At 38.6% G+C, this 27,946-nt stretch overlaps 1 protein-coding gene across 3 annotated transcripts; it reads left to right on the top strand.

Moving 5' to 3' along the window:
* Positions 1–187: 187 nt before the first annotated feature.
* On the top strand, positions 188–27,946 carry HSD17B3 (hydroxysteroid 17-beta dehydrogenase 3). Of its 3 annotated transcripts, none has more exons than XM_019478116.2 (11): positions 188–1,001; positions 3,829–3,875; positions 13,762–13,837; positions 16,686–16,793; positions 17,443–17,510; positions 18,603–18,638; positions 21,883–21,917; positions 22,713–22,794; positions 26,566–26,631; positions 26,942–27,039; positions 27,522–27,946. In XM_019478116.2, the coding sequence occupies exons 1-11, from the start codon at positions 839–841 to the stop codon at positions 27,580–27,582; spliced, it is 840 nt and encodes a 279-aa protein (XP_019333661.1). In that variant the 5' UTR covers positions 188–838; the 3' UTR covers positions 27,583–27,946. The 3 variants fall into 3 exon arrangements, with proteins under 3 accessions (XP_019333661.1, XP_059580828.1, XP_006267018.2); XM_006266956.4 differs by having other exon boundaries at positions 189–1,001; positions 26,942–27,091; XM_059724845.1 differs by having other exon boundaries at positions 26,942–27,615.

The raw sequence follows: 27,946 nt of genomic DNA, 5'->3' as shown, positions 1-27,946 counted from the left end.
TTTATAAATATTTTTCTGTACCTTTTATAAATCAAGAAATACAATTTGTGGCCTATTTACTTGTTTTTGTTTTATTTAGGGTCGTGTGGAAAGATGCTTCTAGGTCAAACAAGAGCCCTACAGCAAGTATGTGTTGTAAGAATTTCATAGGATATTCAGTAAAAAAAAATCACAGCAGAATGTAAGTATTTCAATTAATTAACTGACTCAGTTGCTGATTAAGTCTTTGAATTTTTGGTTTCTTGGCTAAATTGAATGTAAATGTATGTATGAGCAACAGTCTCCCCCCACCCCAAATCTTTGAATATAGAATTAACTTCCTGAGAATTTACAAGTATATTTATGTCAGAAATAGGAATGTTTATTTTGCCTGGGAATATAGAGATGGAACTAGACCACAAAGTTGGATCCAAATTCAACATGACCTAGCCTAAGCTAGAGATTTTAGTTTTTCCAGCAGCAAAAGTTGTGATCTAGATGTGAATAGCCAGAAAGTTGAGGGATGTTCTTAACCAGGTCTTGCATTTAGGATCTTTTTAAAAGAAATCTGTGAACCTAAGAAAATCTCTCTCTTGTTCTTGGACATTTTCCAGAAAAGCAACCTTGCCACAGGCATTAGAAGTCATAGTTTGGTTTGGATTTTTTCAGTAGTTTACAAGTCTGAGAGTAGTGTGGAGAAGTTATTCTAATCTAAACCCTGGAATTCTGTGGAAAGAAATCACATGACGCAGTTGATGTGATTAGACAGTATGCTTCTCTGCCGGTCCTCAGAGTAGTAGTATGCAGGGAGGCAGTTAGGAGGAAGATAGTGGCTGTAGTTCATCCAACCTCACTGCAGATGTTCACCATGGGAGAGTTTCAACATCAGCTGCTCACTCTCTTTGGGGGCCTAATTTGTCTGTGTGCACTTTTGAAAAGTGTTAGATTTTTGAAGTATTTTTTCCCACGTGTATGGAGCGCTTTGCCTCAGTCTTTCTTTCGCTCAATGGGAGAATGGGCAGGTAATAGAAGTTTCCTCACATTTTTATTGTTATAACCAAATGATGACTAGTTGCTTTATTAATCATAAGAACTATTTCCCATTCCTTATGAACAAAACTGTCAGAGTTCATCACAGTTTTTGTTTGTAAATGATTTTATTCCTAAGAGCCAGAAAGTTCCGTTTTCTGCAGAATACGAAAAAATAATCCAAATTATTTTAAAATATACACTCTCTCTCTCTCTCTATATATATATATATGTGTGTGTGTGTGTGTGTGTGTGTGTGTATATATATATATATATACACACACACACACACATACATTTTATATAGGCATTTTAATTTCCTCCTCATGCCCAGTTCAATTTTTTTAAGTGTTTTAATTTTAATAGATGTTTCTTCTCTGTTTCCTGATTTATGAAGCAACTAATTTATGTGTAATATATAGTCTCTTTACTTTCTATATCCCTGGTAATTTTGTTCCAGTGGTTACCTGGCTTTAGTAATACCATTACCATCTGTATCTACAACAGACTAAAACTCTGGAGACCTGTCACTTTGCTGCTCTTTTTTTTTTTAAAGGTTACAAGTTCTCCTAAAATAGCGTAAGTCTTTAAAAATGAAACATTTTCTTCCTACCAAAATGTTGAATTTTTTCTTTCAGTTGTTAAACTTCTAATATGAAGTATGTTTGAGAAGAGTTTTGCAGTTTCTGCATTTGTCTTTTGCCAGTGGTAGAGATAAGGCCACCCACTATCTAGGTAAAATTCCAATTTTAGTATAGGATTTTTGGGTGATCTCTTCTATTGGACTAACTATGTAGTTGGGGTGAAGTTAGACAAGCCATTGAATGCAAGACATCCTTCCCCAGGTCTCTGATCACAGAGAACACTCTCCCTCACCCCAACCCTCCAGATTATAGGCATAAGCTTCAGCTCCCATGGTTTTTGAGGAAGTAAAACACATGGCAGTATGTCATATTTTACTAGTGAAATTTTCCCCCTTCTTGAGGGGTTAGCACAATGGTCAGGCACCATTGAAAGAGCATGTAAGCCCTATTTTGAGGATCTGAAGGCATGGGCTTTGGGGTGACCAGGTAGTTTTCTGGTGAAAGCCTGCTTCCAGTGACATTAATAGTGCTTGCCATTAACCTCAATGGAAAAGTTATTCTCTCTTTCCTTTATGAACTTTCAAGTCTGCTCGTCTCAGTGAAATTGTTGAGTTTATTTTAACAATTCATTACCTCATATAAAATGAGGAATTTTTCAGGTGCTGCTTTTTTCCAAATAGGTTATTGCTTTCTAACTGCCAGGCTACTGAAAAGTTTATCAAACCACTTCTTGCTTTGTTGAAGCATTCTGGATTGCTTATGAAATAGGAGAGTAACGTGTGTGTATAGTAATAACTATTCTAGGCCTTAAAATGTTTTAAAATTATGTTGTTTCCCTGGTTTCCCACATCATTTAGATTGTTCAAATCCACATTTCTCAGAGACTCATGTAAAACAAAATCCTTTTATGTTACCATTTCTCTTTCCATCCTATTCACTATGTCAGCTTGGTAGGGCTATGCTGGAATTGTTCAGGTTGATCCCAATGATAAATTCGCTTTCACGGTTCTCTGCATTCTGCTTGGGGTCTTGGCATGTATTTTATCTTATCTAAAATGAAGATACTGTATATTAAGGGTCTGGTGGGATAGAAAGTCAAAGAAATGCAACTGGTATAGTGGAGATGGGTTTACAAAAGCAATGGGGAAGAAGGAGCTGAGGAGAAAGAGAGGCAAAAAAGTGGGGCAGGGTGAAAGGGAGAGCAGGGAGGGCACAGGGGGATGTGGTAGCAAACAAAGGATGATCCCTCGCAACAACAGCTCCCTAATGGACAACTGGGACTCTACTAACTGGAGATGAGGGCAGTGATGCTTGCTCGTGCGACTTGCAGGCCACCTAGAGGTTTCCTCTTGGTTGGTCTTAGGAATGCAAAGTGGGGAAGAGGCCAGGGCCTTTCACACAGTGTAGCTCCTGTCTTGTCCATGGGGGAGAAAGGAAGGCTGTTAGGTCCAGATTCATTCATTCATTGTACTTTTTGTTGTTTGCTGGTGTGAGGAAGGAACTCTGGGAGCTGGGTAAATTTGATGTGAAACCAACATTTTCAGGAGCGAGAATTGTCATCACTTTACATTGTGTTATACAGCCACCTGCCTCTGTGCCTTTGAAAACCTATTCTTGAGGTAGCTAAAGTAGAATATTTTGCCTACTTTTTTCTTCAGAAAAAAATTAGTAGTTTATCTAATTTGATATGTGCACTTCATCACGGGTCAACATTAGGTGGTTCAGAGAAAATGCAAAGCTACCATAACGGGCAGGTAAGCAAAAAAAATCTGTCTATGTAAGAAATTCCTCCTTAAACATAGACAATTTGGTAGTTGGCTCAGCTCGGACTTGGTTTCCTCTTCTAAAATGGAGGTAATATACAGTATCTGTTATTAAGATTAATTAGTATTGTTTAAATGCTTTGAAGATGAAAGGTGCGATAGGAAGTGATAAGTAGAATTTCTAGACGAAAAAGTCACGATGGAATGAATGAAATGTCTAGAAGGAAACAACATTGTTACAGAATGTTTTCCTCGCACTTGAAGGGGAATGCTAAGTCAAAAATTTCTGTATGCTAGATTTAGTCATTGGTTATAGATTCCTTGGAGGACTAAAGATTACAGCTTACACCTTTACTGCAGTGATTTAAGCCCAAAATGTTAGCATGCTGGTGTGCAGGGAATGCTGAAGAATGAAAAGAAAAACAAGATAAGAGAAGATTAGAAATTTAATTGCGTTTTTTTTCTTTTAACAGTAATCACAGGAGCAGGAGATGGAATAGGAAAAGCATATTGCTTTGAGGTAAGGTAAGGACATAAAGATTAATGGATGGGAAATTGCTAGCCTTCTGACCATATATACTGCATGTTAGTGAAATCTTCCTATAGATAGATCTTGCACTAAGGATCTCATCTTCTTGAGTGTACATGCATAACTCATTTTAATCCTCATCACCTTGCAAACAGAAGGGGGCATGCCATTTTAAAATTAAGAAAATGACATGAAATATTTGTTCATGTCCCAATACTTCCATAATGCCAAGAAATCTTAGAAAAATACTGAGCAATAATAAAATGTTGTATCTTCTCTAATATACAGAATATGATGACAGTATAGTCTAATGCAGTGCAGTCTAATGCAGTGGTGATCAACTTTTTGGCAGATGAGTGGGGAGGGGCCAGTCCATGGGATTGCTCAAGTTCTGCATGTCAGGATCAGACCCTGGGGCCCTGCACGGCTCCCTCCCTGCCCTGAAAGCCAGGACTGGGCCCTACGGGTTGGCACCACCCTCTCCTGCCCCAGCACACTAGGATTGGGTCCTGGGCCTGACGCTGCCTCCTCCCACCCCTGCAAGCTGGGATTGGGTCTGAGGGCCTAACACTGCCCCTTCCCATCCCAACACACCAGGATTGGGTCCTGGGGGCTGGCACCACTTCCTCCTGGCCTTCTATGTCACCAGTCTCCCCCCACCAGATTTTGGGACCTGTGGGAAGTCCAGATGACATGGGGGCACAGGTTAGAACTGGCCCGCAAACTGGGGATTGAGCACCCCATGTCTAATGGACATGGTGTGAAAGAGTCATTTTTCTCTGGATTCTGTTCCCTGCTCTAAAACTGACCTACTTTGTGGTTTGAACAAGTCACTTAGGGCTCCTATACAAATGCAGGGAGGCTTCTCTGACACACTGTAATTACAGCACGTCGGAGTACTCAATTAATCGAGTCTGTTGGAGCGTGGTAATTACTGTGCTTGTGTATTAGTGTCTCCACACTGAAAAATGGCAGTGGGGGCACTTCAACTAAAGCTTGTTTGATGATTAAAGCTCACTTCTGTTTTTCAGTGCAGGGATGCTAATACATGTGATGCTTCAAGTGCTTTAATTAGCATGGCTCTTGGAAATGTGCTAATTAAAGCCCCCGTTCCCCCACCACACACACTTCCCAGAGCACATCTATAAATGCCCTTAGAGTAAATGTCTCAGACACAATTACCTCTCATTGAATTCACAAGCCTGAAAATGTTGGCCTTAATCTTTCTGTCCCAATTTTCCCTGTTTTACAGTTAGGCTAACAATATCCACCTCCCTCCCAGGGATGAATAGTTAATTGTATTGCCAAATCATTATTTTATTGAAAGTGTCATGATAGAGCATGTTTTATTGAAATCCCAGCTCCTGGAAACAAATAATTATAGGAAGAAGCCTCTTTTTTATTTAAAAATAGTAATTTTCTAGCCCTCCTGGTTCCAAAGAAAATAATGGGAAAAGCTGATACGGGTATCAATTGATTTAAAAAAAAATGATAGGAAATAATGAATGACAGTCAACATGGTTGTGTAGAAAATAGGTCCTCTTAAATTTAATTCTATGAGATTGCAATTTTGGCTAATAAAGGTAAGTGTAGGTATAGTAATTTTTTGGAAGATGTCTGACTTAGTATTACATGACATTCTAATTACAAATTAGCGCTATGTTCTACCCACAAAACATAGTGGTTTAAGAACCGGCTAGCTGATGGATCTTAAAGAGTACAGGCAATCCTCGACTTACAACGTTGCAGTTACGTTTCGCACTTACAACATTTATAATTTGACACCCTGTTTCAGCTTTATGAAATACCCTGTTTCAACTTTATGACTTTACAACGCTTGATCTAATGTGATGCCATGCCAACAAACAAGTTTGCTGCGTCATCCATCATCCTGGAGAACATCTGTCCAAACTTCCTTGGACACTTTCTTTAAGAAAGCAGACAGGACTCCACAAAAACCTGCAGCCAAGACTTCTGAGAAGACTCCAGCCAAGAACCCTTCAACAAGTCCAACCAAGAGCTCTTCAAAAAGTCCCGCAAAGTCACCTCAAAGAAGTCCTTCCAAATCAATATGATTGCTATTTACAATATAAATACATTAATGTAGCTATATTACTCATCTATAATTGATCGAATACAAAATTCTGGGGTATTTTTGGTGAAAATAGGGTATTGGGCCTTGGTTCAGGAACCAGTCCCCCATTTATAACATTGTTTCTTATGAGAAAATTGGTTCCGAGTTACAATGTTTCGACTTAAGATGTGGTTTCCAGGAACCAATTGTGTCCTAAGTCTGAGGACTGCCTGTAATTGTTAGTTGTAGGGACTGTTTTTGAATGAGGGTGTTTCTAGAAAAGTTCCATGGGGGCTGGTACCATGGCTAAAGCCATCCAACCTTTACATCAGTGATCTGGAAGTAGATATAAACAACTTTTGATAATATTTGCACGTCATAAAATCTGGTGGAATTGTGAATGATGAGGACAGGAAAGCTGTACAGAGCAGCCAGGACTGTTTGTTACACAGACCCATTCAAACAACATGCATTCTGGTATCTGCATTTTTTTTAAAGTTCTGAAAAATTGCAAAGGCTGCAGAAAAGAGACCAAAATTATCCAAAGGCTGGAGAAAATACCTGATAGTGAGTGACCTTAATCTGTTTAGTTTTGCAAGAAGAAAACTGAGAAGTAGTTTCATATGGTGATATTTGCTGGCCAATAAAGAGCTCGTTGAGCTAGCAGAACGAGACATGAGATTTTGGAACCAATAGCTGAGACCACAGCTGGAGTACTGTGTCCAGTTCTGGGCTCCGCAATTCAGAAAGGATGTGGAAAAGCTCGAGTGAGTCCATGCAAATGGGTAGAGGACAAGAGGCCTTATGGAGAGAGTCTGAGACACACACGACTCCTCAGCCTGGAAAAGCGCAGGCTCAGGGGTGACTTGATAGCAGCCTATAAATACTTAAGGGGTGTGCATCAGGAACTGGGAGAACAGCTGTTCACCAGGGCACCCCATGGGATGACAAGGTCCAACGGTCATAAACTCCTGTAAGACCGTTTTAGGCTGGACAAAAGGAAAACACTTCTTTACTGTCCGAGTCCCCAGGACCTGGAATAGACACCCCCCCCCCCCCCCAGAGGTGGTGCAAGTACCTACTCTGGATAATTTCAAAAAACACTTGGATGCCTATCTTGCTGGGATCATTTGACCCCTCCTGACTTCTTGCCCTTTGTGCAGGGGGCTGGACCCAATGGTCTTATGAGGTCCCTTACAGTCCTAATGTCTATGAAATCTATAAAATGAGTAATAAGGCAGAAGTCTTAACAGGAATGAGGATGATAACCTGTTGAAACAAACTGCCAAGGAAAGGAGTAGTTCTGCATCTTGTGTGTCTTCAGATCAAAACTGGATGCTGGTCTGTAAGAAATGCTTTAGCCCAACACAGGTTATTGGACTAGATACAGAGGTAAAATATAAAGCCTGCTGATGTCAGATAGTTGTGGGTGAGGGTTTACAGTGGTAATTTGGGGTTTTTTTCAGTTAACAGTTACCTGCAAATGGCTGGAATTAGATTCTGAAGCCCAGGAGGACCCTTCAAATCTTACAGTCCTATTCTAGGTGATGTAATGGTCTCCTCTGATCTGAAACTATGTGAATCTATGAAAATAAAAAGGCAAAGAAAAAAAATCAGTCTTAAAAACCTCATGTTTTTCAAAGCAATGGCATGGTTTGGGGACCCGACTTATGCTTTTGGAGTTGTTAATATTGTACTTAGTGATTGTAAAGAGCACTGGATGTGAAAAATATAAATAAAAGCATCTATTGTTATACTTTCACATTCCTCATTTTTATTATTATTGAGCTTGGTCCTGCCTCTTGCCTACAGATCATACCATTTCTACTCACAGAAGGGGTCAATTGCACATCAATTGCAGCAGGCTTCACATGCCTGCCCAGTTTTATTTTCAAAACCATATCTATGTGGGTAAACACCCACATGTGTAAGGGGAATTGTGCTTGTTAAATGAGAGTTTGGGTGATGTTTAACACATTTGTTGTCACATATGCTTGGTTACAAGCACAAATGGGTTTTGAATCTGTCTCCAAGTGTTGTAGGTCAGAATCACTGGTGTACGCTTTGTACTAGGTTTGTGCTAGCTGGGTGATCCAATGCAAATGCAACAAGTAAGTCCAAAGCACTTTGAAGACTACTTTGCATTAGCCAAATGCACAGAACAGTCGGAGTGTATTTAGAGGGAAATTTTAATGGATTTCAGAGTTTTAGGCTTTTTATATACAGATTTCCCTTCCTTTATGCAGGTTCTATATGTGTGGATTCACTCTTATGCGATGACCCCTTTTATACCAAAAATTAATTATATGCGAGGTAAATTCACTCTTATGTGATCAGTGTGGTAGAAGCCAGCAGTCAGCTGCTCTGTGTGGTGCATTGTGGGAGTGACACATACCAAAATATAGTCTCTTGTGTGGATCTTTGCTCCTCGCTTGTTCTCTGCAACATGTGTTTCTGTAGTTGCCATTCCCATTAAGGTAATATTCACCACCACCCTGTGCTTGTGTGTACTGTCTGCTGTTGGAGAATACCAAAATCATCTTGTAAAAGTGGTAGAAATGAGTCTGGGGGTTAGTACAGTCGAGGTCTTGGAACATATCCCTATGTGTTACATTGTAAAGAGGGTTCCCTTTATGCGAAGTCGAGTTATGCGCCTTTTTCCAGGAACACACATACAGCATAAAGCGAGGGAAACTTGTATTAACTCTTAGTAGTGGTATTAGCAGATAAAGACATGAGACACACAAAGTTTACTGATTGAGCAGATTCATTTTGGGGGGGTTTATACCCAGTTACAGGACTCCGGGAACTTACCAAGCACTTTCGGCTTGCTGGGCTTATGTGAAGCCCTAGAATTCCTTCTGGTCCCTGGCTTGGTACATGTAGCTTTCTGTGCTGATGTCAAGCTCACGGGTCTTGGAGGCAATTATTCAGCACCTTTTGTTTTCCAGGATTCTAGAAGTTCAGGTCTCTATGAGATCTCTGGGTGGGCATGCCTAACCTGTTGGGATCATATGAAAGACTAGATTTCTGTGAGGTCTCTTGATCAGTATTTCTATCTTTCTGGGCTGATGTTAAAAAAGAACAAACCCCTGGCTCGGTTCCTCAAGCTGGCTAGTCTGATTTTGAGGCAGAGACTCTGAGTAATTGGCTCTAGCTTGCTGGACTTATGTCAAGAAACAGATTTCTGTGAGGTCTCTGGTTCTGGGCCCTTAACGTGTCAAGGCGCATGCTTATTTGTTTAGAGCTTTGGTCTGGCAGAGCTGTTCTCAAGGCACAGACCTATGTGGAGAGTTATTGGATCAACCGCCACAGCTTGTTGGACTGCTGTCAAATCTCAGTGACTTTGCAGAGACCTATCTACAGATTTTGCATGTCAAGGCATTGGCCTTTGTGAGTTTGCAGCCTCGGCAGTGTTGTTTCCCTGGGATGAAGTCCAGCAACCAGCTTCTGTAAGTGTCATTGGCTCAGCATCTCAAGCTTTACTGGGTTTATATGTCTGTAAAATCCGTGGCTTAACATCTCTAGTTTGCTAATTTGATGTCATGGCACAGATAGTCAGCCTATTAGTGGCTCTGGACACTTACCCTAAAAGCCCAGGCCTCTATGAGCTCACTGGCCCTGTTGCACAAAGCATTTTTTATGTTACAGCTTTCCTTTTTCTGTTTAATATCTTTATACATGCTGGAGTTGATCTGATTTGTTCAAAGCAGTGTTTTATTAGGCCATGAGAGAGGGGTCTCGTATTTGTTTGTTTACTATAATAGATTTTGATGTTTGGGGAAAATCTTTTCCTCGCTTGTTAAAACTTTGCATAATATTTAAAATCTATTGAAAATGTAATTATTGTCCGAGTCACCCAGTTAATTCTATGTTATACAGTCTTTCAGGATTTCTTCATTAACTCCTGCTGCAGACATCTGAAATATTTCAGGTCTATTGCACAGATGATGCTAAAGGAAACACTGTAATGAAAATTTTTGGAATCTGTTTCTTTTTCTGATCAAGTTCACAGTTGCAATTCTCATTTCTTTCCCTATTCCTTCTGGGCCAAATAGTAATGAAGAAGTTTGAATCAAATAGAGCTCAGTGGTCTGAACTTTAAGAAAAGGAACTAGAGCAAGATATGCAAATCATTCTAGGATTGCCACTACATGGAGAGTGGAGAGAAAGAAATATCATATAAATAGGTTTTATAACTTTTCCATAAATCATAATATGATGATTTTAAAATTTATTATCTCATGACTCACCTGATCATCACCAGTTTGTGTGTATAACTGCAGGAGTTCCACAAAAATGGGTGCATCTAAATGAGACATTACTGTGGAGATGACTAATTCGCTCCAGAGTAAACCTCTTGGAGTCTACATGTGTGCCCCTATTAGGTTGTACAAAACTAATAAACTGTCCAGCAGGGTACTACTTGTAAATACAAGTGCTTACAATACAAGCACGGTAGCGTACTTGTAGATGCTACCTGGTTGACTGGGGCATGCAGGTGCTTCAGTGCAGGGGCTCTCTGCTGGCTAGCCCCACACTGAAGCACCACCATGCCCCAGCCAGTCCCTCCGCAGCACACTGAGCCCAGTTGGAGCAGCCTTGGGACAGGCAGGCTGACCCCCGGGGCCCTGCTGCCAGCGGGGGCTGCTCTACCCAGCTCCACGTTCAAATAGTGCACCCGGGAGCAAAAAACTCCAGAGCAATAAGCTCCACAGTTTATTCGTGTGCACTAATTGCACATATACATGCACCCAGTGAGGCCCAAAATCTATATGTTGTGGTGCATGTGGCTCCAGCTCCTGAAAGCACAGTAAGAGAAGCAGTGATTTTTTTGTCTTTCAGTGCATTGCTCTGTGCACAGTGTCTATGCTGTACTCTAGAATAAGAGTCCTGACTGATGATTCTTTGTTATTAGCTCTGTTTATACATATCCGGCCATTCTGGTAGCACATCAGTTTGTTACTACTGGAGGCAGTAATGATGATCTTGCCTTTTAGGAGCAAGAGCATTTTAATTTTTTGCCACTGGGAGTCAGGATTTCCTAATGCAAGCAGGTTCACATTGTATAATGCTGGGAGCCAGTACAGGCTTTTATCTACAGTGGGAAATTTTATTCTCTAGTCTCAGAAGCCTTACATGTCCTAGGAGGAGTCTTTGGGTTTGCAAATGTTTCAAGTAAATGTTTTTACTAAGACAAAGGTAACGCAAGATTTTGCCCTTGGTGTGGATGGCCAGTGAACACGTTTAAGCATAATTTCTCTTGCTCACACTCAGAGTAAATTCCTTTTCAGTATCATGTCACTTAAACAGCTTTTTTGCTAGTGTAATGCATTTTTAAGATCATAATCTACAAAGAGAGTGGTTTAACTCTCCCTTACAATAAAGATACCTACTGTCACTCCGTATTTCTATTTCGTTTATTATACAAAAGCAAGGGATGTCTACTCTTCCCTAATGACTATTAGTTATTAGAATGATGTAAAATGCCCATTCATTCTTTGTTGAAATTTGGTGTGCTAGATCTTAACTATGCAAATCACTATCATTTACATTTTTCACGAAGCTGCAGTAAGCAATATTAATGAAGTGTATTAGAAAGAGAGAACTCAGCAAAATGGAAACTTTATGATTATGTTGACGATTGTAATACCAGCATGGATCTGAATGCTTTAAAAAAACTCACTTCCTAAGTGATCCCCAAATTGCAACTCAGAATGAGTGGCTATGGAAACAGCGACCATGTCTCCGTTGCCTTCCAAATGGATTGGAAACAGCTTGAGTCAAGCTTATTGTGAACAAAGGGAAATTTGCCAGTACGTAGACAATTAGAGTTCTCTTCCTGAGTACTTCAAATGCAGGCCTTAAAATGAGCTTTCGAAACCCCAGAATGTCTAAGTGTTTGCATGTCTCTTAGGAGCACCGGACAATTATGTAAGAGGGTCTCAGAAAGCTTGAAACTGTGCGAATGGTCTTTGTACTGAAAATGCAAATGGTCATGTCCAATATATTTAACGGACAATTTGCCCCTCATACTCTTGATGTAGCGAATTTTTAAACAAAGGTCCTTATTTCTTAACATTCTTTTCATTGTTTCAGGGAAGCTCAATGGGACAAACTGTTTCCCGCAAATAGGTTTAAGGGGAAAGCATTGCAGGGAGTCAGCTACAGAAATGAATGGCTCTTCAGTGTGTGGGCTCTGTCAGTTAGTTTCTTGTTCTAAGCAAACTTAGTATTTTCAGATTAAGTTGGCCTTATCTTTGTGCACTTTAATTTAACTCTGCCTCTGTTTTCATGGGCAGCTTTTTAGCATCAACTGAACTCTGCCTTCTCCCCACACACTCAAGCCCTAGTGCAGCTTCTGCTTGCTAAAAACATACTGTGCAAGTTGGTATATATTTGCCTCTCAGGCTCTGAATAAGGCTGTGACTGATGACGAGAAAGGAAGCCCAAGAAAACAGGTCTATCTCTTTGTTCTACATGCAGTAATACTGCTCTGATTACACAGAGACTGTTGTTTTAAATAATGTTCACATCTATAAATCTACATTCGTGTCTGCATATCTGTGAGTACCTACAGTTTTGACTGCAGTCCTGCTTATTTTTTTTTGTTTGCTTGCTTCAATTTACTTTAAAAAAATCACCCATCCAAGCTGTGGTTATATGTGATCTATATTATGAATAAGGTCCAAATCCTTTCAAACTTTCCCAAAGGACCTTATTGCCATCCAGTATAACCCACTTAATCCACCTCCCAGGGTAAAAAAAAAAAAAAAAGCAAAAGAAAAGAAACACAAAGGAGAAACCGAGGAAATTTTGTTTTCTAAAGTGATTTGGTGACCAGTAAATCCATGCTGTGCTAAACTCATGGGGAAGTCAGTTCTATAGCAGAACACTTCCCTGGGACTGGTCTGTGGAACCCATGCCCTTCTGGAGGTTCCTTGAAGCTTTCAGAAAATGTCCAAGGGGATGTCTTTTTGACTAAGTTTTTGTTTTGATTGTTGTTCAGTATGTTTTTTCTTATGATGAGTCTGGATCATAAAGGAAGGGGGAATGTTTGTGCAGTTGTGAGCAATTTAATTAATGTCTTGTGTCTTGAGCTTAGATATGGCTTTGATGGGGGAAGTAATTACATATTATAGAATCTTTTTTTACTTCAGCTTCTGGCAACTGCTAATATGATTGAGTGGTTGGGATCGGAAGAATTTTATGTCTGATCCCAAAAATCATGCAGTTGACCATGCTAGGTGTGCATGGGATTTTTAGGACAGAGAAAAAGATTTCTCAGATCCCAGTCATAGAACTGCTGGAGATTGGGAGCTCCACATTTCCAGGGACACTTAAAGCCCTGCTTTTCATTTAAAGCCCTGAGCTGCCACTGATGCAGTTTTGGGATCCTGCCTGATTCCCGGACTAGGCAGGGAGAGGCTGTGTCATGGACTTTTAGGCTGCCCTCTGCCCATTGCTGATGATCACATGCTATACATTTCATTTAAAGCTAGGTACAAACCAGCCATTAAATGTTGAACATCACCATGGCTTGTTTGCCATTTGATCCTATCATCAATTCTTCGAATGTGTGGAATGTTACAATTTATCATGCAATTAACATATTCATTGCATGATAAATATAACATCTGCCAGAGGCCTATGAAATGGAGAGAATCACTTCAGGTTTTTACCACCAAAATGAGCTTAGGCTCACGAAAGGTCATACTATGGATCTCTGATTTACTTAGTCTAAGATGGGCAAATTACACTGCTTTCTATCATTTTAATAGTTATTAAATTCCTCTTTTGTAGCTGGCAAGACGTGGGCTAAATATTGCTATGATAAGTAGAACACTTGAAAAACTGCAGAAAGTGGCTACTGAAATTGGTAAGTCTTTTATATCTGAAGATAACCATGCACCTGCTATGTTACCTTGAGCAAGTCACTTAATTGCTTACACAACACCTCCACACCTTCTTTGTCTGTCTTGTTGATTTAGATTATCACCTCTAGCTCCATTCTATTTCTGTCATTTACCTAAATCCAGGGGTCTATAGGGCCAAATTCAATTTTTGTACCTAAGACCTTATACGTATTTAAAAATTATTTTAAAATAGACTAACTGGTGGAATGTAATCATTCCTGAAATAACTTCATTGACCTCAGTGTTTGGGTTGGATGCCTTCAACCCCGTAGATATGCCAGACAGAAACTCCCAAAATTGGAATCCCACATGGGCAGACATCCATAATTACAAAAAAAAAAGAGTTTATCTGCAGAAGTGTTGGAATGCAGAATAAAATTTCCACATATTCACACAGGAAGTCTTCTTTAAATACAAGATAACATTTGATATAAAAAAACCAAACAAGACAGCTGATAGAGGACAGCCAACTATGGCTGTTATGCTACTAACCAACACATTTTGTATACTGTATGGAAAGCACTGATCAAACCATAAAATGAGAGCTAGCTAGCTGCACACTGATGATAATACCACCATTTGAATTATATATATATATGTAAACACATTTGTCAAATAGCTTTTTAAGAGATTTGCTGCTAATGATAATATTCAGCCCTTCAAAGTTCTCTCTAGTCATAAATCTTTTCTTTACATCGTCTTTTGTTTTAAAATAACTTGTGTAGTGTCCAGCTTTCAAACCAATTCTACTCCCTGCAAACGTTCCACCCACTTCTGTAACAAACATGGTTTTTATCTTTGTGTATGAGGTAATTTTTCTCTCTGCTTTTAAATTCTCTTGTTACTGTTTTAAGAGTGTTATTTGTAACTACAAAGATCTGTTCCTTTGACACTCAAGCTTACTACTTTGATGTCTCATTCAATTCTCCAGGCAGGGAAGAGAGAGGTTCTATGAGATTGTGTCTCCCAGCAAAACTTCCGACATAAACTTTGACCTCTTATTATCTTATCTCTGGGAGTTGATGCCAAATGTTGATGCCTTCTTCTCTTTGGAAACCAGGGTTCCCAAGCTTTTTAGTCATGAAGGAACTAGATGAGTCCTTCTGAATGACACATACAAAATACCTCAGATTGAAAAAATAGGGTATAGGTTTTCCTAATTAAACTTTAATTCAATCAATTTTCTCCTCCCTTTAAAATCAAAGGGGCCGAGTGGGAGTATCTACATGAGATGCTAAATGCGCAGTAGACCAAAAACCATGCTAGTTCACAGTAGAATTAGTCTGCTGCACATTAGGGTCACAAAAGCGTGCACCAATGCTACTGTGCAGTAGCGCTGACAACAGCGTATTAAGTTAGTACCTGTTATTACAGGTACTAAACTTAATGAGCCGTAATTATGGCATATTAATGAATGTAGGTGTGCCCACTGGCTCTTATGTTTTGAAACCCAAAGCTTTTTTGCTTCTGGCACACTTAGAACTTAAAAATAAATGGAATAACCTTGGGTCTTCTTAGGGTTTCATAAATCTGTGCACAGATAGGGAGAGATGTGTTCAGCATGTGAAATGATTTTGGCTCTGTGCTTTATAGAATAAACATCATTTCTAAAGAGTAGTCCCTAGAGAATTGTTTTAACAGTGAGATAGTTTTATTATTTTTTAATATATTATTTCACTCTTAAAATGACTGATGCCATCTGGAATATTTATTTAGTGGCTTTCAACATTTCTAAAGAAGGTTTATTAAGCGCTGAGGTCATGGAAGATGTGCAGCTAGATGAAGTGGAATTAGAAGTCTGTAATTTCTAGGGCAATTAGGGTGTACAAAGGGCTGGTGAAGCTAGTTTACCCAGATAAAAAAACACAAGGTGAGATACAATATCAGGTTCCGGTGAGATGCAAGTCAGTTTCCATTTCCTTATTACTTAAGCAGTGATATTTTTGCAACTGTGTATATTTGGATCAACAATTGTAAGCAGGGAGGAGAAGACTTTCAACTGATCCTGATTCACTTTGCAAATCTTTCAACAAATATGATCTGAGGTTCAAGATGATTGTAAGACCTGAAAACAAATTAGTACTATGTATTTATCATGTGGGCCCCTGCTCAAAGAATCATAATTTGAGTATTATAACTTTCATTTTTTAAATAAGTCTCACCTTTTCTACATCTTAGCCTTGAAAACATAGACATATAAACCAGTTCCTAAGACAGAAATATGCAGCTGAGCTCAACTTTTGCAACAGAAATGATGTTGTGTGGATTATAGATCCCTCAATTTCCCTTCCCTCCTTGAATTTCTTCAGTAATTCTTCAAAAAGTCCTTGGCAGGCCCATTCTATAAAGAGATAACTATGATGAACAAAAACATGTTATATTTGAGGAGGGAAATATTATTTCATAACCAGCCCCACAAAATGGGTAAGTACTGCTGCTTCTTAGAATTTTTTTTATAATAAATTGCAGCTATTTTATAAACACTAAAATAATTTGGGAAAAAAGGTATTAGACATATTTTGGGGTAGTATTAGTTTGGGAGCCAAGTTTTGTTTGGATATTTAGGCACAGCATTCATTGATTTCAGAGAAGAAATTGATTCTGTGTTTTCAAGGTCATTTTCCCAAACACTAGCATATTACAGCAAGTGTCTTTTGTTTATATTTTGAACACTCTTCAAAAAGAAAGAGATTTGAGTTGCATGCAGTATCAAGGGCAGTAGTTAGCTTGAAGATGAAGTTTGTGGCTCGTTGCTCTCGGTTAGAATTCTCTCTTTGCATAAATATGCTTTTTTGTTGTTGTTAACTACAGAGCAGGCCACAGGTAGAAAGGTGAAGGTCATACAAGCTGACTTTACAAAAGATTATGTGTATGAGGCTATTGAAGAAAGTCTTCAAGGCTTGGAAATTGGAATTTTGGGTAAGTTAATTAGGCCTATTCATTGAAGAGTATTTTGAAAAATGCATTATTCTTATTTACATAACATGTTAGGTGGTTGGAATTTATTATGCAGCTACAATTTGTTGTAACTTATTTTTTAACCTGGTGTAAATTTCACAAAGAAATAACACATTTTTTAACAGGGGAACTTTGTTAATTTAACATGAGCAACAGTTTAACACAGAGTTTTGAGATATTATAAACAGGTTTACCAAGGAGACCTGCTATCCATATTCTGTGATGACTGTTTAGCATCAGTTAATTCATTTTTGCTAATGATTGTTAGAGCTGTGTGGAATTCTTGTATTCAACCTGAAAACTCATTGAAATGAGCCTTTGGTTCAGGCTTGCTGATGGAAGATGAATAGGAACAATAAAAAATAATCTTTTTTTGTTTTTTTTAAGCATCCTTTAAAAAAATTTTAAAAACCCCTGTAATGGCCTGTTTTACTTCCACTGAAGTCAAGCTTGATAGCTTCAATGAGAACAAGATCAGACGCTAAAACGGCATTTCTTCTCACATAGCATTTAAAAGCTTCTAAAACTTCAAGAGAAACCGTTTGTTTAACTGGCTAAATTATGCACTTCATCCTGATATGGTTCTTATTATTATGTTTCCTTTGATTAGTTAACAATGTTGGAATGCTTCATAATCCTGTTCCATGCCGATTCCTTAATGGACCAGACATAGCTGAGGTAGGATTACTTTGTGGTATTCTTCTTGCAATGTAACAATTAGGCCCTGTAGTTCCATTTACTAAAGGACAGACCCTGCTCCAATCATTGTAGTCAATGGAAGTAAGTCATTCAGTGTAGTGGGAGAAGAGCTGGGCCCTAATGGACTTTTCAAAGGGGCTGGTGAGAGAAGAACAATGTTTAGAATTAAGCAATATTGACTAAAGGGCTTAATGATTGACTGGGAGAGTGGCCGACTCAGGGCAAAGTAGTGAAGAATCAGTAGCATCTAGGACTGTTAGTTATGAAATGTTTTCACACCACCAGGCATATTGATGCCCAGCCTGGTCATGGCTTTTAAAGTGTTTCTACAGTATAAATGTGGAATAATAATAGTAGTAGTAGTAGTAATAATGATGTCTAAATGAATGTCTCTGCTTTGAAGTTGCTGTTGCTTGTATAAATGGAAAATTTTCTGTTGGGTTTGTTGGTGAATATCACTAGGTTTTAAAGAAGGATAGTTTTAGAGAATAAATACCTGGTACAGTTTATGCAGTCAAACCTCTTGAATTTCTCTTCACCTTGCCACTTTGATGCTATTATATTAAACCCACATAAGCAATGTTAAAATTAGTTTCTACCTAGACCAGTTTTTCCTCACCCCAACTTAAATATGCACCTGGTTGGCTTTAAAGTAAGTCATAACCTGGATCATTGAGGGCCACATTTTTAAAAAAGGTTCCACCTGGTACTCAAACATTACACTTTACTTTCTATGTCTATCTACTTAATTTGATTGCATAGATACAGTTTGCTCGCCCAGCATCCCGGTGTTGGCATCTGCAAAGACTTGGAAAACTTATGTCTGCACAATCATAACCATGATTTTTGAGGGCCACGATTAAATTAAATGAACAAAAAAGCTTGTATGCATTTGTGCTCCTAAATATGTATGTGCAGCTCCTATGAAAGTATGATATATTTATATTTAATATATAGTATAGTGCAAAAGTCACTTTAAGAAGTCTTTTCAAAATGAATCTTTTTATATTATCAACACCAGCTTGGGAACTCCTCAAAATGCATCTTTGCATTTTTCTTTGTTTCCAATAGAACCTCATCAACTGCAACGTTATCTCTGTTACCAAGGTATGTGATGCATGCATTTTTAACATGCAAGGCAAAGAATATATTTCTGAAAAAGACATTAACCCATTCCTACCTACCTTCATTTTGATTTGTTTACCCCTATTTGCTGATCCTTAGCAGGAAGGGCAGTATTACTTCAGGGATTTAATCAACATACCAAATTTTACTACCTGTGATCTATTTTGATAAGAGCTATTTGAAATCTTTTTGATAATTTTTTTTTATGTCTAACTGAAAACTTCTTAATTCCAACAAACTCTTTTATGAGAGAGTTTCTTAGACCTAGGATGTACAAGAAAGGGAGGGAGAGATAGGAAACCAAATGCTTTGTCATAATTCTTGAATCAGTTGTTACAAAACACAACTGTCATTCTCTGCCAGCTCTAATTCTGATTATCTACTTGAAGTCAGCCAATATTTCACCACCTCTCTAAATCGGATTAGGATTTCATTTTGCTCTGCTTCTTGGAGCAGCATATTAAACTGAACTACAGCCTAATGCTTCACAGTTCACCTCAACCTTAACTAATATGATTTTGAACATATTGTGAGAGGTGTTTATCAACATCCTCTCTCTTTAATTGTTAAAAGTCTCTTCACCTTATCTAAGTACCTACCTCCCAAATTTAGACTGTTGCTTGATGACACCACATACTTTCTCCAACACTTTAGACCAAACCTCTTGTTCTTCTCTGAGAATTGTTTTGATTATTTACTAAGGAATATTTTTGTTGGAGGATATCTGGAGTCTAAAATGCAGCAAAAGCACATACCCAAAAACAATTCTACTTGAAGAGGGGGAGGGGGAGGGGGGAGGAAGGGAAAGCTGGGTTCAAGCATGTTGGAATAGGATTAGCCAAAATAAGCAGTGTCAGCTTGGATAAATATTACATATTTTAAAGAAGAATAAATCCTCAAGCAATTGTTTAATCAAAATAAAATAAACATTTTTTTTAAAAAGGATTTTTTTGTTGAAAGCCCGGTTATTGTAAGTCAATTGAACAGAACAGGCAAGCTTGCATATTCATCTGCACAATAAATACATACACTCAATACAAAGAACAAGTATATAAATCTGAGTATGGTTTACGCAGTCTCCTTTTATTTCTTTCTACAAAAATCCTCATCCAGTAGCTACTCCCTACCCCTCCATCTGGCTCCACCCTCCCATCTTTCAAAGCCCTGATGATTTTTCCACTGATTACTACAGCCTTCTTCCTGGCATCACACATATCCACTTCCCCCCCAATAGTCTAAACCAGGAGTGTCAAACTCATCTCATCCCACAGGCCAGATGTATTGGGCCCAGGGACCTCCCCCATGTTAGTTCCAGCACACATGGTACCCACTCTGGCTGGTTTGGGAAGTAAGAGACCCAGCATCCTGGATGCCTGGCTACTGCTACAGGAACAAGTCACAGTGCCAGGATTTTTCCTCTGGTGCTGCTGAGGCTCTCAACTGCAGCTTAAACCCAGGTGCTTGGCTGTTGCTGTAGGGACAAACTGCAGTGCTGCTGGGGCTCCAGTGCCACGGGTCTTGCCCAGGCCTCTGGAAGGCTCCCCCACATCAAGGCTGTGGACCAGATCTGGCCCATGGGCTGTATGTTTGACACCCCTGGTCTAAACAAAAAGCTGATAAAAAATTGTTCTCCTTGCCCACTTCTCTGTGTCCAACCCCTTTTCAAATGTTTCTTTTGGCTTGTCTTCTATCTTGATCAGTTATAAGCTCCTGGCCTTTTGTCCTTCCAAATTCTAATCATCCTAGCATGAAATTCTGGTCCCATTGAAGTTGATTGGCTTTTTGCCATTGACTTGAATAGGGGCAGAATTTCTCATGTAGCATCTCCTTTCATCTTTATTCTTGATTTTCTGTTACCATCTTTGCTTCAGTGAGGCCTCAAGATAAATGTATTGAAATCTTATAGCTACTCTCACTTCTAGACCTTTATCTGTTTGGTCCACGGTGCTTGGTAAGTCCTCCCTTACCAGTCTGACTTGACATACCTTCATCCTCTGTTTTTTAAATACCATTCTGAACATAAAGATTATGGTTAGGGTCCTGGGACATATGACTTATGAGGATATGCTGAGGGGACTGGGCTTATTTAGTTTGGAGAAGAGAAGACTAAGGGGGGATTTAATAACAACCTGAAGGGTGGTTCCAAAGAAGATGGGCTGTTCTCAGTGGTGGCAGATGACAGAACAAGGACCAATGGTCTCAAGTAGCACCCATGGAAGTTTAGGTTAGATATTATGAAAAACATTCTCAGTAGGAGGGTAGTTAAGTACTGGACCAGGTTACCCAGAGATGTCGTGGAATTTCCATCCTTGGAGGTTTTTAAGACCAGACTAGACAAAGCCTTGATTGGAATTATATGATTGGTGATAGTCCTGCTTTGAGCAGGGGGTTGGACTAGATGACCTCCTGAGGTCCCATCCAACCCTAATTTTCTATGATTTCTATGAATATCAGCCAGCACATGCCCAACTCCTTCACTCTACTGAAAGTATAGCATGGAACATATGGTCATGTTTAACTTCACCATTTATGTGCTCTGCTTCTCATTGTTTCCTTTCCTGTTCTTTGTCTATTCTCTATTAAGGCTCTTCATCTACAAAGACTTACCTAGTTGAGTTGCAAGGGATTCAGGCATATGCCCAATGTCAAGCATGTGATCAAGTGCATTGATAAAACAGGGTCACATGATCGGGGTACGTGACTGAACAATTAAGATCCAAAATCACTCTCAAGCTTTTTTTAGTTTTGAAAAAGTTGATAACTTCTTCCCTTGTCTTGTTATGTATCTGCAATTTCTGATTCTTGTTGAAAAATGCTGACATAGCATGAATTTAGACACTCCTTAGATTTCTAACTCAGTATTGCAGACCCAAGTTATTCAGATTAGTTAAATTTAAGAATTTTTAATTGTTTATCAGACTGACTCCTGAAACCTGTTGATAACGGTTCAATTTATTGGCGTGCTCTAATTTGTGCTTGTAACATTTCTAATGACTTCCAGAAATTTCAAGGTGCCAGTTTTTTAGCTTCTTAATTCTTATCCATATGACTAAGGACCCATGCTTTCAAGAATTACTTATTGATATATTTATATAATGTATTTTGTCTGCAAAAATTATAAAAAAATGAAAAAGAAAAAAGAGAAAGAAACTTGGGAAGAAGGACAGGAATTTGGGGAGAGAAAGAGGAGAATGTGTTTAACTCTTAACTCATTTATTTCTTTTAGATGACAAGGATAATTTTGAAGCAAATGGAGCCAAGGTAAACTCTGTTTTTTCCCCTTAAAATTTCTGTTGGTTTCAGTTCTTGCAAGAACTTGCCATCTCCAATTAGTTCAACAATAACTATTCTACTTCCTGGCGTGATGCTACTTGATGTCATTAGTTTTTGTTACTGCTTCTGTCATGGGCACAAATTAAACGAATTATTTTTAAAAAGGAAAGATGAATTATTTTTTCTTAAATACATATTCACTTGAAACCATTAAGACATAGGATTGAAAGACTGTTACTCACATATGTAAGGTCTCAAGATTTGGAGAAAACATAGGCAATACAATATTCTAGGGCACAGTAAACATTTTTGTTTTTGGCACCAGTAAAGTTAAATTTCTAACTTTAAGTAGTTATTTCTGATGAAAAGCTGTTTTTTACTGCTGTGAGATGCCTTTTACTGTGTTGACTGACAGTTGAAGCACAAATGCAATAAGCAGGAAGCATGTGTTGGTAATCAGAAAAGAGTGATGATCAAATATGAGACTAAAATATTTTCTATGAAGTTTTCAAATATCAAAAAGCTGTTTAGGCTTAGTGAGATGTACGCTAGCATGTTCCAACTGTACTAATTAAATTGCACTTACAAAGTAATTTCTGCCATTTTATATTTTATTATCTTAAGTGAGCTCTAAAAACATATTCTGTGAGAATGTGACCCATTTTGTTTCTATAAAGGAGTTTTGACGTCTAGAAGGAAAATTTCATTTTATGCAGTAGCCAGGTACTGCTGTGATATAGTAAAAGGTAAATTAAATGTAACTAAATATAACTTGAATTTCAGACAAAAAGGACTTATTCTGAACCTTTCTTCTGGTTTGGGCACCTTTCCTTGTCCATTGTATACTTTATATTCAGCTTCTAAAGTAAGTTTTTCTTATTGCTTCATAAATAAGTATTGATACAATAGTCACCCAAAACACAATATGTACTATTATAAGACCAGGTCTTCTATTTGAGTATTTCAGGGTATGGACAAACCTGCTTTAGAAGGGGAGGGGGGAGCTGCTGCTCAGGATTCTGTAGCAATGCAAGTTAGCTAGTTCACCGTATCTTTGACCCTGAATGAAGAGGGCTTAAAGTTGGAACAGCTTTACTATACTTGTATTGTTACAGAATCATATAGAGATCACAGCTGCATTGCAACAGCCTGTACAGCCATCCTTTGGTGTTGATAACATTGGTATATCTGTTTGCAACCTCAGTTAGTTTCCTTGAAGTCACTAAACAAAGTTTTACCCTCACTGGGTGCATCTATGGTGCTCTTTACTGCAGATTTCACTACTACGGATTTCACATTTTAGCTCCACTGTAACGTGTCAGTCTACACATGTGCTGGTATTAGGATGCAGTATATTAATTAACTCCACCATAACACAGTACTGTCAAGGACAGCACTACCCTATGGCGAGGTAATTATGTGAGCTGAAACACGTGTAGGTGGTGACAGGGGCTGGCTGGTGCACAAGGGTGCTAAAGTGCAGAGGTTGCCTGCTACCTAGGTGCACACTTTAGCATCCTCATGTCCCAGCCAGCCCCAATGCCACCTGTTGCCACCACCCAGAGCCTGGGGCTGACCCCCAGAGTCCTCTGCCAGCCCAGGGCTATTCCACCCAGGCTCAAAGTGCTTCTGTTCTAGGTGCACATGTAGACTCTGTTCCTGGGAACAGTTGACTCCAGCACAAACTGCACCAGAGTTTATTGTTCAGTCTTAATTTCACATGTAGATGCACCCACTGAGATTCAGGAACCTGTGGCGCACCATAAATTCACAGTAGCTGAGGAACAGGCTCATAAAGTTAGACTATTTCACTTACATATTTAAATAACACAACTACAATATTCACAGAATTCCCCTGAGCTAAATAAAAGAACAGGCAATGATGACTTACGTAGGGATGAGCTAACTGGTTTATAACCAGAAGCTATACAGAATCTATTTGCTGATCTGAACATGAAGCTTTTGTGTATTGAAGAGATAGCTGATGCTTTGCCTGAGTTCAACCCATCTGCTGTTCCACTTTGAGATATTAAGGTGAGTTAAAAATTCCTCAAATCTTTAAGTGAAACCAGCAAACTAAAGTTTTGGTTATTTCCACTCAAAACTGCAAAATGTTCAGCAAAGCTTAGGTTTGTTTGAAATTCCATCTGAGTGCACTCAAAACCCAGACAATCCTTAAACAAACATAGTCCTCAGCTGTGTAACAAAAACGAAAGCCTCTGGTTTCTCTTTTATTTACCTAAGTTTCTCATAGCTCTAGTAAAAAATTGAATCAGGTTCAAATCAAATATTTTTTGATGTTTGAAAAAGCTCGGTTGTATAAAAGTTATCAGTTATCTACTGAGTCTCTCTGTCTCTGATACTTGCAGGTCCCCCATCACTAAAGTATCTGTGTCTAACAGTCTTTAATTTGAGATGGAGAAGTGCTATTATTCTTTTTTTTACCAATGGAGAAATGAGGCAGTGAGACTTGCCTAAAGTCACATTGAGAACCCTATAGTAGAGCAGGGACTGAAACCCAGTTCTCTGGATTCCTTTAATTATTAGATCATTCTTCCTCTTCATGGGCATATCTACATGTGCAATTAATTCAAGTAATTCGGAGTTCAAGTGAACTCCGAAGCTTACTGCTTTGGAGTACTTTGCTCCTGGGTGCACCTTTTGAACATGGGCCCAGAAGCAAAAAAAACTCTGGCGAATATTGCTCCAGAGTTTATTGTGCATAGCACATTGAGCCTGATTAGAGCAACCCTGGCTACAGCAGCCCAGGGCTGCTCCAACCAGGCTCAGTGTGCTGTGGAGGATCTGGCTGGGGCATGAGGGTGCTTCATTGCAGGGCTAGCCAACAGACAGCCCCTGCACTGAAGCAACCTCATGCCCCAGCCAGCCAGGCAGTGTCTACATGTGCATTGCTGCACATGGAAAAAACTCCAGAGTTGTTTCGCCTGCTCCAGAGTTTATTAGTTTAGTGCACCCTAATAAGAGCAAACATGTAGATGCTGAGAAGTTTACTGCAGAGTTAATTAGGCAGCTCCACAGTAACATCTCATGTAGATGCATCTTATTTGTATAGTTATTTCCATGTGCAAAGTAAAATGTTATCATTGGTGTAACTCAGTGGAGAATACTGGTTCAATAGTATTTTATTCTCACTTTTTATTCCAGCTGTGTAGGAATGACATGCTATACAAAGTGCAAGGCAGAAGGGACTCAGCCCCCTTTCCCCCCTGCCCCCATCTTCCTGATTAGGGATGATATCAAACTGGGTTGAAATGCTTGAACCTTGTGTACCTTTAACTCTAGATGCCACATTCAGATCCATACATGTAACTTGGGTCTATGAAATATGAGAAAAGACTCAAATTTAAGGTCCTGGCAAATAGCTCTTTTGTCTTCTGTTTCATTCTTTTTCTTAGAGAGCTTGTGTAGCAGCTTCATCTAAGAATCAAATGCAAAATACAGCTTTTATTCTCTGTGGCCTGACAGCGCACATTCAGCCAACCAACTATTCTATTGCTTTGTTTTGTTTCTCATAGGGGATAGGCACTGCATGAGCTTTGCTTCCATTTTTTTGGATTGAATTGACATAGTGTACTAAAAAGAACTGTGCAAATGATTAATTGTCTAATACTATAAAATTAATCCCATATTAAGGAAAGGAGTTTTCTACTTGTTGTCCTTTATATCTTTAGATTCTGGTGTGAAAATACTGATGTATAAAACAATAAGACCTTTCTGAGAACTGGCTAGAAATTACCATAAGGTTTATCTTCAGTATTGTTATTATGCAGCTACTTCCTGATGAAACATGCAATGTGGCTAAGTCTTGCAATTTTTCTTAAAATTCACATAATTGTATGAAATCATGTGATTATGTAAGAATTTCAGCCGTCACTTTAAAAATAGTATATTTCTAATCTTCATGTTGTGGACAAATGTTTGAGAGCATAAATCCTAAAGTCTCAAACACCAGAAGACGACAAAACACTGTCAAATTATGGGGTTTTTTTTAAATCTCAATATTTATAAACCAGTAAGTATATGGAGCCCGACTTGTGGCTTTTAATTGTTTTGATGATGCAGAAGGCTCTTGAACAATGGCAACGCAAATATGTGCATAGTCCAGACCAGCTTCAGGGTTCATTCGCTATAGTCAATTAAAAGAAACTCCAATGAAGTAAGTGAAATTACTGTTCTGTAAATTATGCAGGATGGCATCAGCAAAAGAAGAATACATTATGTTCTGGTTTGGAATATAGGAGCTAGGCTCCAGCATTTTTCCCACTGTCATATGAACCACATTTTCATGATACAGGGTAAATATTTGGGGCCTGTCTTCAATAGTATTTGCTTCATTTCTGGTTTGTGCTGGAATATAGGTACAGATTTTTATTATATAAACAAGTCCTTTGGAGTCAGCATCGGGTCTGTAGTTCTTTCCGTAGTTCAATAGCATGTGAACTAATCAACTTGTCTTCTAGTCTTGCACATCAGTTGTGCCTAAGTCTTTGGATGATACTTAGTTTATTTGATAAGGGGTCTGTGTACATGTATGTGGGCATGGGGTTGAGGGTCTGCATGTTTACAGGAAATGTCAGCGTCTTATGATTATATGTATTTCATTTTATCATTCTAGGCTTATATATGCACATTTTCCAAAGCACTTCAAGCAGAGTATAAGAAAAAGGGAATTATCATACAGGTGATACAGTATCTATCTTATCATAATTACCTTTGCTTTCATGAATCCTTGAAATCCAGCACAGTATGGCCAATCACATAAGGTGCTTGGTGTCCTGTGTGAAATTCTGGATGCTTCAATGCCCATGTCAGAATTTCCTTTTCCTTTCTTATCTAAGCTTCCTTTTCCTGTTCTACCTCAAAAATGGCTGCCATTTCACTTCAGGTGGCTACAGTTTGTTCAGTACTATGGAAATCTAAAGAATGAAAGGTATTATATAAACATTTGGTGTTGATACACCCCCGAAAGTTGTGATGATTTTCTATTTTAGGTGGTGACTCCATATGGTGTGTCTACTCCGATGACCAAGTACCAAAAACCAAATGTAATAATGAAGACTGCGGAGGAATATGTTAAAGAATCACTGGAGTATGTCACCTTTGGAGATGAGATATTTGGTTGTTTATCCCATGAAATCTTGGTAATTGATTTTAATAATCATGAGGGCCACTCCAGAGGCTTGTTGAACTCAACAGAAGTCTTCCCATTGATTTTCAATGGACTTTGGATCAGGCTCCAAATGAGAAATTTTGTCTAAGCCTAGTGCCAACTATGGGTTATTTATGTGTATATGTGGCACCAGTTAACCATCATGTAATGTAGAGAACATAGCTATCTATATACAGTAGCTATTAACAATGATGAGAGTTGGATACAAGTATTGAGAGGAGAGTAGACTCCACCATTTGAAAACAGGAAAAAGATTAAAAGTATTGACTGTAAAAGTATTAAAATAGAAATCCTTTCATTACTAGTTGTTATTACCTACATTAACACTCAATTGATATAGAGGCCTATAATATTTTTTGTCTCTGTATTGTTTTTCTTTGTTTTGTTTAACTGCTCTGAAGGCCTGCGTCCTGCAGCTCATTCCCTTATGGATATTCCACAGCGAGAGATTTCAAGAGGTAGTCCTGCACGCATTTACAAGTTATCTGAAGAACAGCTGGAGGAGCTACTAACAAAGTTATCCTTTTGGAATATGTGCAATGGAGAATCCTAGCTTTGCATAATTTATGTTTCTGGGCCAAATTAGTCTCTGATTTAAGTCCACCAAAGTAATATTGGCCCAATGTGCTGACTGAAGAATTTATAAGGGCCTGATTCAAAATCCAGTAAAGTCAGTGGGAGTCTTTCTAGTAGCTTCAGTGGACATTTGATCAGGCTATAAGAGCTTATGTTGCTGCTGCTCTCTGCTGAGCTTGCATACAGTGGATATATGAAGCTGTTTGATGTTTACTAATAAAATAATAATTTTCTGTGTTTCCAAGATGAA

Source organism: Alligator mississippiensis, chromosome 3 (genome assembly GCF_030867095.1).
Source record: "Alligator mississippiensis isolate rAllMis1 chromosome 3, rAllMis1, whole genome shotgun sequence".
NCBI classification, from domain to species: domain Eukaryota; kingdom Metazoa; phylum Chordata; order Crocodylia; family Alligatoridae; genus Alligator; species Alligator mississippiensis.
Note: the sequence above shows the minus strand (reverse complement) of the source record. Positions and strands in the feature narration are given on the sequence as shown.

Excerpts from the sequence above, each read along its gene's own strand:
- HSD17B3 (XM_059724845.1), top strand. The coding sequence starts at position 839 with ATGTTCACCATGGGAGAGTTTCAACATCAGCTGCTCACTCTCTTTGGG. Across the intron at positions 16,794-17,442 it reads CTTGGAAATTGGAATTTTGG|TTAACAATGTTGGAATGCTT; the intron begins GTAAGTTAATTA and ends TCCTTTGATTAG. Across the intron at positions 22,795-26,565 it reads CTTTATATTCAGCTTCTAAA|GCTTATATATGCACATTTTC; the intron begins GTAAGTTTTTCT and ends TTATCATTCTAG.